Raw genomic sequence first — 15764 nt, 5'->3', positions numbered from 1 at the left:
ATGCCTTCTAGTCACTGCAGCCTCACTTGCAATAATTCTGCGAGGTAGGTAATGAATATTATTCCATTTTTACAGATGAAGAACAGAGGCCAAGAGCAACATGCCCAAGACCACACATATTATTTTACTTTTCATTTAGTACTTTTCCATCAAAGCTATCTCCAGTTGGTTCATGTTAGGGGTGGGGACTCAAGCTGTCTGTTTTGGATCCAGGTGCAATTATCTGATCCACTGGATCTCAGTAATTCCATGATATGTGATGGGAGTCTAACCTTATTAGTGTTAGTATGTTAGAGAAACTGGATGACTCTCTCTCTCTCAACTTGACCTATCTCACAAGGTGGTTGTGAGGATAAAATAGGTGGGGATCATATGCCACAACTTAAGCTCCTTGGAGGAAGCATGGAGCAAACATCAAAGAAAGAAAGAAAGAAAACTATTCTGCAGTACTGAAAAAGTTATCCCCATGGACATGATGGTCCATAACCTTTCTGTGGCCACCATTATCTACTTCCCCACCTTGCACCATTCATTTCCACCAGCAGAACTATGTAACAATACCAGAATAGTGAAGGAGAATCTAGGGAGACAACAATGTTGAGATCTGAGCAGCAGGAACCAGTGGGTGTGCACCCCAGAGCAATTCTGCCCCTCCTACAAATGCTGAACAAATATTTGCCCAAACAATGCATTTGTCTTTAGACATAAAAAAGGGAAGACTCCCAGCAGGCGGTATTAGCTGAGTTGTGGGGGAGGGGAAGGGGGCTCTCAGCCTCCCAGCAAGCCAGGGCCAGTGACTTTCCATCAGCGATTTAATCTAAATCCCTCCGGGGAGTTCGTTTACAAAATCAGATTACATTATCGCCTCGGTCTCCAGGATACAGCCCAATCGTCACCAGAGCGACAGGGATATGGAAATCTCCATTGGACCAAGGACTAATCTTCGGAGCTGGAGGGAACCAGGAGAAGAGGAGAGAAGAGAACAAGAGATGGGGCCAGCCACCAAGATGGCCTTAAGAGGAAGAGGAACCAGTCGGGTCAGTTTGGGCAGACACACCCCAGGTTGTGCCCCCAGGATGACTGCATTCCCAGCATTCCTGAGTAATACTCCCTCCCCATGCTCTCTCTAGTTGTCTCTCAGTTTTCTCAACACTCACCCTATCCAGCCTGCATCCAAAACTGGATTTCACTCCATGAGCCCATTAGATTTTATCCCTTGCTTGCTGCATTTACATCTGGGTAGCTGAGAGCTGCCACACACAGCCTTGAGTGGTACTTAGAAGTAAATTCCCAAGAAGTGAGCATTAACCCACCAGGAGCTTTGTTTAGGTTCAAACCCAAGGATGCAGACAATTCAGCAGGTGGGACCTTGAGTGAAACAGCCAGCAGCTGATTTTTAACAAGGATGTATTTTCAACTGAGCCAGCGACACCGCCAGATGCAGGGAAAAGGGCTCAATGGCCCCCTTGGTGTGAGCAGCCGCGGAGACTGGGTCAAGGGTCTCCCGTTATTCTGCATCACAGCTACTGGGAGTGAGCAGCTGAGAGACGTCACTGGAGGATTCTGCCAACGCGTCTGCTGCTGATCACTCTCCGAGGGGAAGAGGGCATTAAAGTGTCCTTAGCAGATGAGACACAAATAAAGAGGGCTGGGGGAGGGTATGCAAGGGGTCCAGATGGGGAGTCTGACTGAGCCTCCAGTGACCCACCCCTACTTTAACATAATGCAACTGCCCTGGAGTTAAAAGCAGACTTGCTGTTAGCCACTTGCCCATATGCCCAGACTCCGACTCGGTCACTAATTGCTAGGCCCATTGTTCAGACTGCCCTACTCTGCACAGGTACATGCAGGCAGCCTGGCTAGTAAAACTTGGGGGGGGGGGGGACTAGGAAATAAGGCTGGCCTGTTTACAAGGAAAGATAAAACTAATTTTCCATCCGTGATAAAAGTCAGGAATTTGTTTTGAGTGTTCCAACAAAGCACAAGCTCCTGAGTGGTATGAGAGCTTCCTAAGCCAGCACTGATTTGCAGCAGTTAACCCATGTCTCTCTACCAATTGCACATTCTGGGTGTCACAATCACTGTACAGGGTCTTCCTGTCAAGCAAAGGAAAAACACTAGGGAGTTGCCAGACACTTATGCAAGGCCACACCCAGAGCCACACTAGCTGCTGGCAAATCCCATGACCTAACCTTTTCCATAGCACATTCATGCTTGGGGCAAGCACATTGGCCATGCACCAAACTGCACTCCCTGTGAAGGTGATTGTGTGTGGCAACACAAACAGTCTATTTATCCACAGTTGGGGTTAAAGGAAGAGGAAAAATACAGGTTTGAGTCTAGTTATGACCAGCAGTTGTCTCATCACCCCTTCACTGGGTACCTGTGCCCTGGAAATGCACCTCAATCATGCCAGACAAGCAGGGTAGGCAAGATGTCAACCAACCTCTTCCTTAACCTCAAGGCTCACCCCAGGTTCCAAAGATTAGCTTTGACCCCTAAAGATGAAGAAGGCCCAGGGTGGTACATTTTATCTGAAAGCAGCCTTCAGCCCCTGTCAGGGTACAGGTGGGGTATAAATAGATATATAATAAGGGAATAATAAACTAGAAAAGAAATGGAAAGTACCTTTGAGGCTTTGATTAGTGGGCTATGAAATGCCTGGACGAGAAAAGGAAAGACAGTGGCTAGTACCTATGCAACTACACAGCTGAGGAAAGGGGCCTTGGTACCATGTGTGTCTACATACTTGGCATTGCAGGGGAGAAAGAACAGGAAACCTAATATCCATCAGGAAGTGTGAAATAGCATGGAACAAAGATACAATATTTCAGCCCTTGGTGGCCATTTCCAGCATCTGGTTATCCAATGTTGTATTGGCACCTTGCCGGAGAAGACACTTGGTGCCTTTCCCCTACTGGTGCACTCCACATGTTTTGGACTACAGCTTCGATTAGCTCCAGCCCATCAGCATCCTCAAGTTCTGCCTCTGATGCTGCTAGAAATATAAACTGGCCTGTTTCATACTCAAAACTACGAAGGCGCCCTTCCCACCACCACCACCACACCCTTTGCCAACTGCTTACCCAGCCGCCATTTTCTTGGATCCACGGGTCCAGGTGGTCCGTCAGGTAAGTGGTCATCCAGCTGACAATCCGTCCCACCAGCACTCGCATCTCCTTGTCGACGCTCTCCACGCACAGGGCCCCTCCGAAGGAGAAAAATGCCACAATCCTCCCCCAGTTCACCCCGTCCCGGAAAAGTTCATTCACCACCTGCTCAAAGCTCTGGTATGCTGTGCCAGGGGTGATGTGGAGCTGGGATGTGAGGTCACTGAAAGCTCTCCGGTACCTCAGTTCAAACTCATCGCCTGCCTCTCTTAGCGTCTGCCTCACGTCCAACCTCGGGCTGTCTTCAAGATCACTGAGGATGCTCGGGTGTCCAGTAGCCCCATTTACGACCGGGCTGGTACTTTGATGCCAAGACGGACTCCCATTGGGGACGCTGTCCATCTCGTCTCTCAACTCAGTCCTGTTCTCGCTGTCCTCCTCCAGCTCATCCCAGCTGTGGCCCCTCTCTGACAGCTTGTAGGAAACAAAGTCTACCACGAGCGCCCTGTTATTGCGTGACATCTTCACACCTGAAGGTGTCTCAGTAAGTCCATGGTCCAGAATGCTAGCCAACCAGCACGTTTACCGAGCGAGGATGCTGCTCCTTTCCATCTTTCTGGCAACCAGAAGAACGCCAAGCAAGAGAGCTTCAAGGGAGAAAGAGCAGAAGGAGAGAGAGGAGGAGACGAAACTGTTAAAAGGACCAGGCTTCCACTCTGTTTTCCTGGCATGCACGTAGCAGCAGTCCCTTACTACTCAGGGAAAGTCAAATATTCATGAGCATCTCTGTGGCTCATCCTCAGACTTAGTCATATGAGCATCTGTACAGACAGCCAACTCTTCCCCTCCCCCGGCCACTTCACTTTTCCACTAAAGCTGGTCCCAAATCTCATGCACAGGGATCACCCCCCAACAGATGTTGCCTGTGAGGTCCTTTCCCCCAAAATTCTGTGCAGCATGGCCAGGACACTAAGTACCCAGGTGGTCTCTCTGCCACAGCTGAGATCAATCTTTGGAAGCAAAACCAGCTCTGACCGGAGTGATCCTGCAGCCTGCCAGGCTGGGAAGATGCAGGCAAAGAAGGTTCTGAAAACCCAAGAGGGCTCCCCCTGCCACCTTGATTGAGTGCTGCGGCTCTCCTGCAGCAGCGAAGCATAGAGATCCCTCCCCCTGCATCTCCACCTCCCACCATCCCCGGGATCTAAGCACTTCCTGGTGCTTTTTTTAAAGGGACAAGTACTGGATGAAGCTGTATTTGCTTGCTCCCCAACAAGGACCCAGGGATTAACAATCAGGACGCCACCTTTTGCCCCTGGTCAGTAATGTCTCTCAATAGCCTAAAACAAAAGCAGAGAGTAAACCCAGGGAGAGAAGTTTGGGGCTTTTTTTTAATTAAAAAACAACTTCAGGGAAGGATTAGAAGGCTGCTTTCAGGTTGATCACCTTGACTTACATTTCAAGACCCTGAAAGGTGTGGGGACTTTGATTACACAGCCTCTCCATTTTACACTGGAAAAGCGGCTCGTTTTTCACTCCCTCCCTGCAGCCTGCTCCGGCAGCAAAGTCAAAGGCAAGAGTTTCCTTCTGCCTTCCTGAAATACTAACTTAAGTACTCTGCGCTGGCTTAAACGTTAACTGCAAAGGGTTGCAGCTGACGAGCACAGAGGCACAGCAGACCTCAGCTGTGAGTGCAGCTCCAAAGCAGAATTCTGAGCACAAACTCCCACCACAAACAGACCCACTTATGGGAATGAGTCATGCATGAGACATATCCCCCAAATTGGAAAGCTCAGGCACGCACAAGGCAAATGACTGCGAAGAACCAGGCAGAGGGGGTGATAGCAGGCTGCAATTGTGCCCGGCATGGCAAAGGATCCAACTTAATGTTGAATTTGTATGAACAACCGGTCGGTGGTATTATCCCTCCCTCTCTCTCTCTCCTGCCCACCCCAACCCTATTTCCTCCTTTGCAGGAGCTGGGAGAGGCAGGGCAGTCACAGCAGCATCCCCTTCCTCCTTCCCAGAAGGCCAGCTGGGCAACAATAGCCAGGCTATCCCCTACTGGGAGATGTGTCAAAAGGAGCTTGTGCAGTACTCACCCCCTGGAGAGGGAGGGCCAGCTCAGTTCTGGGAAGTCTTAGGGGAAGGAGGAACCCAGCCAGCCGCTGTGCAGTGAATGTGGCGGAGGAGGCAGCGGCAGTAGGGATAAGTTCCAGGCACTGGCCAACCCGCTTTGACATCACCATCGCCCCGCCTCCTAAGGGCTGGCCAAACATTCAAGCCAGCCAGCCCCCGTTCCCAGATTGTAGGAGGCCTGAAAACATCAAAGCTCAGCAGATTATGAAATCTCCATTCTGTTAATTGAGCCTTCATTCAGGATTTTTTTTTTGCGCGTGCGTGTGTGGGAGAGGGGATTTTTGTAGTTAACATCCCAATTTTTCTACCATTCACTCTAGCAGTATGGCACAAGCCTGTGTCCAGCACACATCTAGACTCCTTCTGTGTCCATCACAAGGAGGTTATGGGGTCTGAAAACACCCTCTCCCCAATCTTTTATGTTCTTCTCCCGCAGTGCCATCTGAATAAAGGTTAGTCAGAAGCGAACCCTTCTGAATCCAGCAGGAATTTGCTTCCTGGTAACCCTGAAAGTGCTTTCTGTAGGGTTGTACCGCATGTGGGGAAGTGCAACAGTGGCTTCTTCAAAGGAGAGGTAACTAAATGCCATTTTCACACGACAGACTGAGGAAGAGAAACCTTCATTTTCACCAGGTTAAAGCAAGATTCCCTAACCTGGTGCGCTCCAGATGTTTTGGACTACAACAACAACAACTCCTCCTATCAGTCCTTAGTCAACTTCCCCAGCCTCCTGAGCCCTTCCTTCCCAGATCCTTACAGCACACAAGCCACTTCCACTGCTAGGCCCTATGTGGCCTTTTTCCTGGACAAAGTGGGTTTTTTTATTTCCCTCCCAGCAGCTGTACTCTTTAACATTTCCGTCTCCCTCTCTCCTTTGCTGGGAAAGCTACACAGGCAGGCTGAAATAAAAGACTCCTGGAGGGCACTCAGTACCTGTGATGCAATCCTGTCAAGAGCACTGTAGAGTGGTCCCATGCCTCAAGGGTGGGGAGGCACCTGTGTGCCTGTCCTCCAAGCCTTAGCCAACTGCAAATCATCCTGTCCTCCACAATGAGATCATCGAAAGTTAGAGCTGCTAACTTGAACACACACAGACTTCTCTTAAGACCACCCTCTATCATTTTCTCAGGACCTTCAGCCAAACACCCCGCAGGCTACTGGAATTTGGCAAGATCGGCATCTTTCTTTTCTCTCTCCTCCCCAAACATGCACAGAGCAAAGGGTTTGGCTCTGGACACGCTCACTTGCAGGATGAACTCCTTGTCTGAGAACTGTCCCATCTTGGGGAAAAGGGAAAAGAAAACCAGACTCAAAAGTTAACTGCTGGGCCTTGGGTTCCCCTTGTTCTCTATCAGAGTTCCCCGTGTGCCAGAATGACAGTGTGAGAAGCCAGAACATGTTTCCCAAAACTCAAATCAAGAGGTCATGGGTATATCACTTTCTCTTTTTCTTCTCTTTTCCCACCTCTCTGCTAGTTTCAATTGTGCACTGTCTCAAAACTACATTCAGGGTTATTGTTCGGCCTTGGCAACTCTTGCGCTCATGCTGCTTATCTGCACATGAGATGGATAAAAAAGTGCTAATTAGAAGCTTCATACTGTACTTTTAACTGAGTTTTGCAAGCAATCTGGACACTGGTTCCTGTACATGCATACCCCACTCTGTGTGAGGCTCAAGAAGGGGGATAAGGTTATCAATGGCTACGAGTGAGCTACCTCCAGGATCAGACCGTGAATAGCAGTTGCTGGGGAATAACAGCAAGAGAGGGAGAAATTGCCCTCATGTCTTGCTTGTGGACTTCCCAGAGACATCTGGTCGGCCTCTGTGAGAACAAGGTGTTGCACTAAGTAGGTGTTCAGCATGATCCAGCAGTCAGGCCCTTCTTATGGTTTTAAGAGCAAAGAATGTTGCTAGAGTGAAGGCAGAGTGGATTCATTCAAGAATGATGTATAATTTCTTTCTAATGCCTTTGCCATGGGTTCATCTAGCATTTCTGCTGCATCTAGTGTAAAACATGTGTGCCTCACTAGAATTTCCCTGAAAAAGGAAGAGCAGACTCACTGATCAAACTAGGGCCAACTTTCTGATTCTGTAGATTTTCTTCTTCTTGCTTTCCTTCAGCTCCATCCTGACTATCCCCTCTCCAACCCACAAACCTCCACATTCACCATGTGCTTCTTTTACTGCTCTTTTTAACTTTTTACTTAGAAAAGATGCCACATTTCATCTGTTTTTTTCTGCCCATCCCAAGCCTAAATGAATTTATTTTGAAAACACTTTACAGTCGTACCTCGGTTCTCAAACGTCTTGGTACTCGGACATTTTGGCTCTTGAACACCGCAAACCCAGAAGTGAGTGTTCCGGTTTGCAAACGTTTTTCGGAAGCCGAACATCCAACACAGCTTCTGCAGCTTCCAACTGAGTGCAGGAAGCTCCTGCAGCCAATTGGAAGCCGCACCTTGGTTTTCGAACCGTTTCGGGAGTCTTTCAACCGTATCAGAGTCTTTCAACAATATGAAAAGTCCTGTTCCACTACCAAAGACAGCTTTCACCAACCTAGTGACCAACATGCTGGTGGGAGTTGCAGCCCAAAATACCTGGAAGGCACCAGGTTGGCAACAGGTGACTTAAAGCATCATCACCCCGTGAGATATGGTGGAATTAAAAGCCAAGGGGCACAACACTCAAGAAGTGCTCAGATCCCATGTCTGGAGCTGGCAATTCTCTGTTGTCCCAACTATAGGGTGGGCAACCCTGCCAATGATGTCTCCAATCCCAAATTCAAGCAGTTTCTCCCTGGAATTTTGGTTGGAGAATTGAAAGCTGGGGAAGGGGCAGAGCAAAAAGTCACATGTTCAGCCCCTGGCATCTCCTGTAAAATGATCCCAGATCCTAACGCTGGGAAAGATGTTGAAGAGCCACTGGCACTTGGAGTAGACATCACAGGGCTTTGTAGTTCCACAGCTAGGCTCAATAGAAGGAAGTTTCATAGGTGCACAGGTACAGATCAGGGAACCTATGCCCTTAGCCCAGTGGTGGCCAAACTTGGACCTCCAGCTGCTTTGGGACTACAACTCCCATCATCCCTAGCTCCCAGTGGCCACCACTGCACTAAGAAGACTTCAGCAAGCCACACTATAGTTCCATGCACACTAATGGCACTATATCAATAGGTCAACAAAATGGGTATGACAGTGACCAACTTTATGGGTGCAAGGTGAAAACCTGCAATAAATGATTATTGCAGGGCACTCTGTAGATTACAAATGATGTCATCTGGTCCTTTCTCTGTCCTGTTTCTTTCTCTTGCATATCCTTGTCTACCCCTTAGCACTATCCTATCCATAATCACCCCCCTCTCAAGCCACTTCCTCTTCCCACACTGGCACCCCACTCTGCTCTCCACAGATCACACCTTCTTCCTTTTACACACTGTTCCCCAGACAGAGCTGTCTGTACAGTGGTGCCCCGCAAGACGAATGCCTCGCAAGACGGAAAACCCGCTAGACGAAAGGGTTTTCCATTTTTCAAGGCGCTTCGCAAGACAAATTTCCCTATGGGCTTGCTTCGCAAGACAAAAACGTCTTGCAAGTCTTGCGAGTTTCCCCCCTTTTTCTAAGCCGCTAAGGTGCTTAGCCGCTAATAGCCGCTAAGCCGCTAATAGTGCTACTCCGCTAATAGGGATGCTTCGCAAGACGAAAAAACCGCCAGACGAAGAGACTCGCGGAATGGATTATTTTCGTCTTGCGAGGCACCACTGTATAGGTTGCTTCCATTCCGATCAGCTTAATCCCTTAACAAAGCAGAGAACCAGAGAGAGAGGAAACCAGATAGCGTCCCAAGGCTGCTTTCTGGGAGAGCTGTCCAAGACCAGCTCCCTGACCACGGCACACCATTGAACCCTACTGCTGCCTCATATTTACTGAGTTCAAATGAGTCAGTATATTGCACTGGCTGGAGCACAGGCAAGCATTCTGTGGTCCTCAGGCATAATTTCCAACACCCTCTTGCTCAGGTCGGACCTCTGGCCAGAATGATGTGTCCCAATCTGTTCAGCAAGAACGAAAAGGGTAGTTCAGCAAGAACGAAAAGGGTAGCTTCTGCCAGGCCAAAGTCAGATTATTTCTGCAGCGTTTCTCAAACTTAGATCCCCAGCTGTGGTTGGACTAAAACGCCCATCATCCCTGGGTTCTGCTTGTTAGGAACGGTGAGATTTGTACTCCAACAAGAGCTGGGGGACCCAAGTCTGAGAAACACTGCCTGACAAGAATGCAGACCTCATCATTAATAAAGAAAGAAAAAAGTCATTTTTAATTTCTTTCTATATAAGTTTTATAATTGCTTTCAGTATCGAGAATATAAATGATGTTAGTTATATTAATTTTGTTGTTTCTTATATTGTGGTTGTTTGACTTTTCTATTGTTTGTTTGATTGTATGCTTGCTTATTTGTTTATTTGTCTGTTTTCCCATAAATGTATTTGTTTTAAATCAATAAAGATATGCTTTAAAACCATATATCTTAAAGGTAAAAAATTAAATAAAAATTAAATAAAAAGAAAAGAAAAAAGCTGTCCGATCTTGGGTGAGACCATCAGACAACAATCCCAAGAGACCAGGACTGAAATCCCAGTCATGAAGATCAGTGGGGAGCCGTCATTTCTCAGCCTAAACGGAGAGCCTCAAGGTCCATAAATAGCAACACCCTAGTGGTCCCGGGCCCTAAGGAAGTTAAATTGGCTTCAACCAGAGCCAGGGCCTTTTCAACACTGGCTCCGGCCTGGTGGAACGCTCTGCCTCATGAGACCAGGGCCCTGCGGGATCTGATTTGTTTCCGCAGGGCCTGTTCTGCCTGGCCTTTGGCTTGGAGCCAATTTGATTCCCTCCCCCTCTTTCTTTTTCCTTTCTCCTCCAGTGATGAGGCTGCATTTTAATATTTTAATGTTTCAATATTTTAATTGTTGTATTTTAATCTTGTTTTTAAATTGTAATCATTCAACTTGTTTTTATTATTGCTTGCCAGCCGCCCTGAGCCCGGCCTTGGCTGGGGAGGGCAGGTTATAAATAAAAATTATTATTATTATTATTATTTAGTTGTCTCTTATATTGTGGTTGTTTGTTTGACTTTTCTATTATTTGTTTGTTCGATTGTATGTTTGTCTGTTTTCCCATAAATGTGTTTATTTTAAATCAATAAAGATATACTTTAAAACCATATATCTTAAAGGTAAAAAAATAAAAGAAAAATAAAAGAAAGAAAAAAGCTGTCCGATCTTGGGTGAGACCATCAGACGTCAATCTTGATGGGCAGCCATCGTTTCTCAGCCTAAACGACCTCACAGGGTTGTTGTAAGGTAGTTGGGGGTGAATCCTATATGCCCCTTCTCGGCCCCTGGAGGAAGATGCAAAACTCACAAAAGGTCTCACTTCCCCCTTTGGCAGAGCGCACCGCATCCGCCCTGACCCGTAACCGCATCCACTTCCTTCCCCGCGCCCCTCCCCCGCTCCCCATTCATCTTTCTCCAATTCAACTAGGACAAAGCGCAGCCCCGCCCCCGTTCCAGGGCCGAGCCAATCGCAAGGAAGGGAAGGCGAAGACGCGCATGCCCGGCACGCACTGCATCCCCATTGGACGAGCCTCCTGTCACTCCTCTCCCGCTCGCCGCCCTCACCTCAGAAATGCCAAGGAGCCCCGCCCCCTGCCCCGGTTCCCTTTACCGGCCTCCGTCCCCGGTTACCTCAGGGAAGAAGCGGCCGGCAGCACCCGCCGAGAGGAAGGCGCCGAGAGGGCTCGGCCGCTCCGGCGCCGGCGGAGCTTCCTTGCCACCCGACGAGGCGGCGGCTTTTTCGGCGGTTCTGCCTCGCTCCTTGACCGGCCGGGCGAAAAGAACTGGGCATGCGCGAGCAACCGCTACTTACTACTCGAAGCCGCCTTGCGCATGCGCGGCTTGAAGCCGCGGCCGAGCGGGGAGGAATGGTCTGCAGTGCGCATGCGAAGGAATGTGACGCGAGTGGGGAGGGGGGGTGCGCTCTCACAAGGGGTTCATGCGCCTGCGCGAAGAGCGGCGCGCCAGGCAAAGGAAAGGCGTTGGCGCCCTCTCTTGGCCGAAGACCGGCATCGCGTGGGAAAAGAGGTCGGCGGTGCTGATGTTGGAGTGACTGCGCTCTGCAAAGAGAGACGCGCTTGGCAGAGTGGCGTTGCCGTGATTTTCTGCGGGGTTTACAGCGAGTAAGATCTAACGTAGTAGCGTAAGAGCCAAAGGCCTAGAGCCAAGCCTTCCTGACTCAGAGTGGGCAGCCAGATGATCATAGAATCATAGAAAAATAGAGTTGGAAGAGACCACAAGGGCCATCGAGTCCAACCCCCTGCCAAGCAGGAAACATCATCAGAGCACTCCTGACATATGGTTGTCAAGCCTCTGCTTAAAGACCTCCAAAGAAGGAGACTCCACCACACTCCTATGATGTCCCAACGGCAAGCAGGACCTGAATGCTTTCAGCGGGAACACTTCACTTGGGATTCTCAAAACTCTCACCATTTTATTTAGCTCCAGAAAAACATCTACAGTACTTCTGCTTCATTGACTATGTAAAAGCCTTTGACTGTGTCAACCGCAGCAAACTATGGCAAGTTCTTAAAGAAATGGGAGTGCCTGATCACCTCATCTGTCTCCTGAGAAAACTCTGTGTGGGACAAGAAGCTACAGTTAGAACTGGATATGGAACAACTGATTGGTTCAAAATTAGGAAAGGAGTACGGCAAGGCTGTATATTGTCTCCCTGCTTATTTAACTTATATGCAGAATTCATCATGCGAAAGGCTGGGCTGGATGAATCCGAAGCCGGAATTAAGATCGCCGGAAGAAATATCAACAACCTCAGATATGCAGATGACACAACCTTGATGGCAGAAAGTGAGGAGGAATTAAAGAACCTTTTAATGAGGGTGAAAGAGGAGAGCGCAAAATATGGTCTGAAGCTCAACATCAAAAAAACGAAGATCATGGCCACTGGGCCCATCACCTCCTGGCAAATAGAAGAGGAAGAAATGGAAGCAGTGAGAGATTTTACCTTCTTGGGCTCCATGATTACTGCAGATGGTGACAGCAGTCACAAAATTAAAAGACGCCTGCTCCTTGGGAGAAAAGCAACGACAAACCTAGACAGCATCTTAAAAAGCAGAGACATCACCTTGCCGACAAAGGTCCGTATAGTTAAAGCTATGGTTTTCCCAGTAGTGATGTATGGAAGTGAGAGCTGGACCATAAAGAAGGCTGATTGCTGAAGAATGGATGCTTTTGAATTATGGTGCTGGAGGAGACTCTTGAGAGTCCCATGGACTGCAAAAAGATCAAACCTCTCCATTCTGAAGGAAATCAGCCCCGAGTGCTTGCTGGAATGACAGATCCTGAAGCTGAGGCTCCAAGACTTTGGCCACCTCATGAGAAGAGAAGACTCCCTGGAAAAGACCCTGATGTTGGGAAAGATGGAGGGCACAAGGAAAAGGGGACGACATTATGCTCAGATTAAAGAAGTTTTTAAACTTGATAAAAAGCTAGGATTCCAGGTGGAAAAATCAAAGCTAGAGACGGAATTGTTAGAGCCTAAGACTAAAGTACTTTCAAAAATGTATAACTTGCTGCTGAAGTGGAATACACAAGATGAAACGGTCAAATCGGCTATGATAAAGTGGGCACAGGACATTGGATATAACATTATGTTTGAAGACTGGGAGAGGTTGTGGACTAATGGGCTGAAGTTTACTGCATGTAATGCTTTGAAAGAAAATGTTATGAAAATGATATATAGATGGTATTTGACCCCAGTCAAACTTGCAAAAATATACCACTTGTCTGATAACAAATGTTGGAAGTGTAAGGAAAATGAAGGAACATTCTTTCACCTCTGGTGGACCTGCCCTAGAGTGAAGGCTTTCTGGGAGATGATATATAATGAGTTGAAAAAGGTATTTAAGTATACCTTCCCTAAGAAACCAGAGGCCTTTCTTTTGGGCATTGTCGGCCAGAATGTGTTAAAGAAGGATCGAACATTTTTTATGTATGCAACAACAGCAGCACGGATACTTGTCGCCAGGCATTGGAAAACACAAGATCTACCCACACTGGAAGAGTGGCAGATGCAACTGATAGACTATATGGAACTGGCTGAGATGACCGGCAGAATCCGAGACCTGGGAGAGGAGACGGTGGAAGAAGATTGGAAGAAATTTAAGATTTATTTACAAAAATATTGTAAATTGTATGAATGTTAAAAAGGATGCTAGAGTATAAACAACTGGGCACCATTGAGTTTAAGGAAGTGAATTATGAAGATAAGATAAATTTAAGAAATGATAAAAATTTTGGAATATGTTGGTTATATCTAAACTTTTTAAGATTTGAACAAAACAATAGTTAAAATTTGAGATATAACATTGGAAAATTAGCGATGAAGATTAAAAATAAGGGGATAAATTTGCTGAATAAAATTAGAACCAGGAACGCAGGAGCGGGAGATGTGAGGGAGTCCAAAGAAGTGAAAAGATCTATGTTAAGAGATGTGATATTGTATTGTTTTATTGGTATTCTGATTTAAACAAAAAATTGTTAATAAAAAATATTTTTAAAAAAAAAAAAAAGGAAAAGGGGACGACAGAGGATGAGATGGTGGGACAGTGTTCTCGAAGCTACGAATATGAGTTTGACCAAACTGCGGGAGGCAGTGGAAGACAGGAGTGCCTGGCGTGCTCTGGTCCATGGCGTCACGAAGAGACGGACACGACTAAATGACTAAACAACAAGAAGATCTAACGTAATAGTGTAAGAGCCAAAGGCCTATCTAGCCAAGCCTTCCTGTCTCAGAGTGGGCAACCAGATATCCCAACGGGAAGTTGGCAAGCAGGACTTGAATGCTTCAGTGATTTCCCCGCTTGGGAATCTCAAAACTCTCACCATCTTATTTAGCTGTTTGCCAAAAGCAAAACAAAGCGAAAACAACAAAAAGCTACCACCTAGCTGTAATCAGGAATTTTAAAACAAGGCAGCTCTGCCAGAATACAAGAAAACAAACAGAAAGTTTTCTCACCAGCAAAAGCAACAGAAGTACTGATGATGAAGATGCAGTTGTAAGAGAATATATTAACATGCAGCCCAATCTCTTTTCAGTTTACTCAACAGTCACACTCTTTGAATTACTTGGGACTTACTCCCAAGTAACTGCATAGGTTTGCATCCATCTATCTCGAATCATAAGCCCACTGATTTGGAGTGCAATCCTAATATACAGACCTGGAGGCAGGAGAGGCCCTCTACTGACGGAGAGAAAATCTGTGCATGTAAATCATCTACCTTCTGTGTTTTCACAAGCAACCGGCCCTAGGAAGGCCTGCTTCAGAGCAGGTCACAGGTAGCTTTGGATTCTCTGGAGCCAAGGCCCCTTTATTCACCTGAGTGGCTCCGTCAAGTATGCCAGCCGTGAGAAGCGATAGAATAGCTCCAGGACATTTGGTCCAGCTGTTGGTCTGCATAGAGGATTCTGATTCTGTGGATCGTCGTTCAGAAGTAAGTCTCACTGGCCACCCAGATTCTGTATGAAGAAGAGCAGCTGATATCTCTGATGGTAGAGAGTATAGCCTGTGGGGGTGGGGGATATTCTGCACATTTTCAAAGATTTTGAAAGCCCCCCATTTCAGTGCCATTTGAATAAGTACTCTGCTACCAGGTATCTTTAGGTGTTTTCGGAGATGACAAGTGAACTAGTTTGTGAAAAGAGGGAAAATGCTGTTCCTGACTCCTCTTTTTGCTTTTTTTGCCAGGATCCAATCTGGCAACAAGTCACACTCTTTTCAGTGTTACACAAGCACAGTTCAAGCTATGGTTTTCCCAGTACAGTAGTGATGTATGGAAGTGAGAGCTGGACCATACAGAAGGCTGATTGCTGAAGAATTGATGCTTTTGAATTCTGGTGCTGGAGGAGACTCTTGAGAGTCCCATGGACTGCAAGAAGATCAAACCTCTCCATTCTGCCATGTGCTTGAGAGCCAAAGAGCAAGCTTTCTTTCTGGGCACCTGATTGGCTACTGCGAGGAAACAGGATGCAACTGCCAATGTTGGGGGCTGGCTGGGGGTCAAAAACATCTGGGGGGGCACCCCAATCCTTCAGGCCTCTTTTTGAAATTCTTGAGGACTAGCCCCCTCCATCTAATTCACCCTCAGGACCAGCCACTTAAAACTAACGGAGGCGCGTTTTCATTTTATTTCTCCCCCCGCGCTACCCTTGCTGGGACTCGTAGTTCATTCGGCGCGCTCCTCCTCGGCTTGCCTTTAATCCATGCCCCTCTTCTCGGACTACGTTTCCCAGGAGGCTGCGCGGCCTGGAGCCGCGAAGGAAGATGGGGCGAGCGTGCCCTCCAGGAGGCCGGCGAGAGGGGCGGGGCACCCGCTTCCCAACGCGATCCGGGACGTTGTTTTTTTTTTTCCCCTTCTCCCCGCCCTCCCGCCCGTCAGTTCCACCCTCTGCC

At 47.6% G+C, this 15764-nt stretch overlaps 1 protein-coding gene across 2 annotated transcripts in view; it reads right to left on the bottom strand.

Annotated features, from left to right (window-relative positions):
- BCL2L1 (BCL2 like 1) overlaps positions 1 to 11141 on the bottom strand; it is a 51207-nt gene extending 40066 nt beyond the window's left edge. The window contains exons 1-2 of one of the 2 annotated variants that reach the window (XM_081868123.1): positions 10984 to 11141; positions 3087 to 3757 (exon numbers count right to left, since the gene is read on the bottom strand). In XM_081868123.1, the coding sequence (XP_081724249.1) occupies positions 3087 to 3632 (546 nt within the window). In that variant the 5' untranslated portion in view covers positions 3633 to 3757; positions 10984 to 11141. Of the gene's footprint in view, positions 1 to 3086; positions 3758 to 5209; positions 5334 to 10983 lie in introns of those variants that run through there. The other variant, XM_081868122.1, reaches the window with a different exon arrangement.
- Positions 11142 to 15764: the final 4623 nt, after the last annotated feature.

Source organism: Podarcis erhardii (assembly GCF_964252035.2).
Source record: "Podarcis erhardii genome assembly, chromosome: 6".
Taxonomy (NCBI): Eukaryota; Metazoa; Chordata; class Lepidosauria; order Squamata; family Lacertidae; genus Podarcis; species Podarcis erhardii.
Note: the sequence above shows the minus strand (reverse complement) of the source record. Positions and strands in the feature narration are given on the sequence as shown.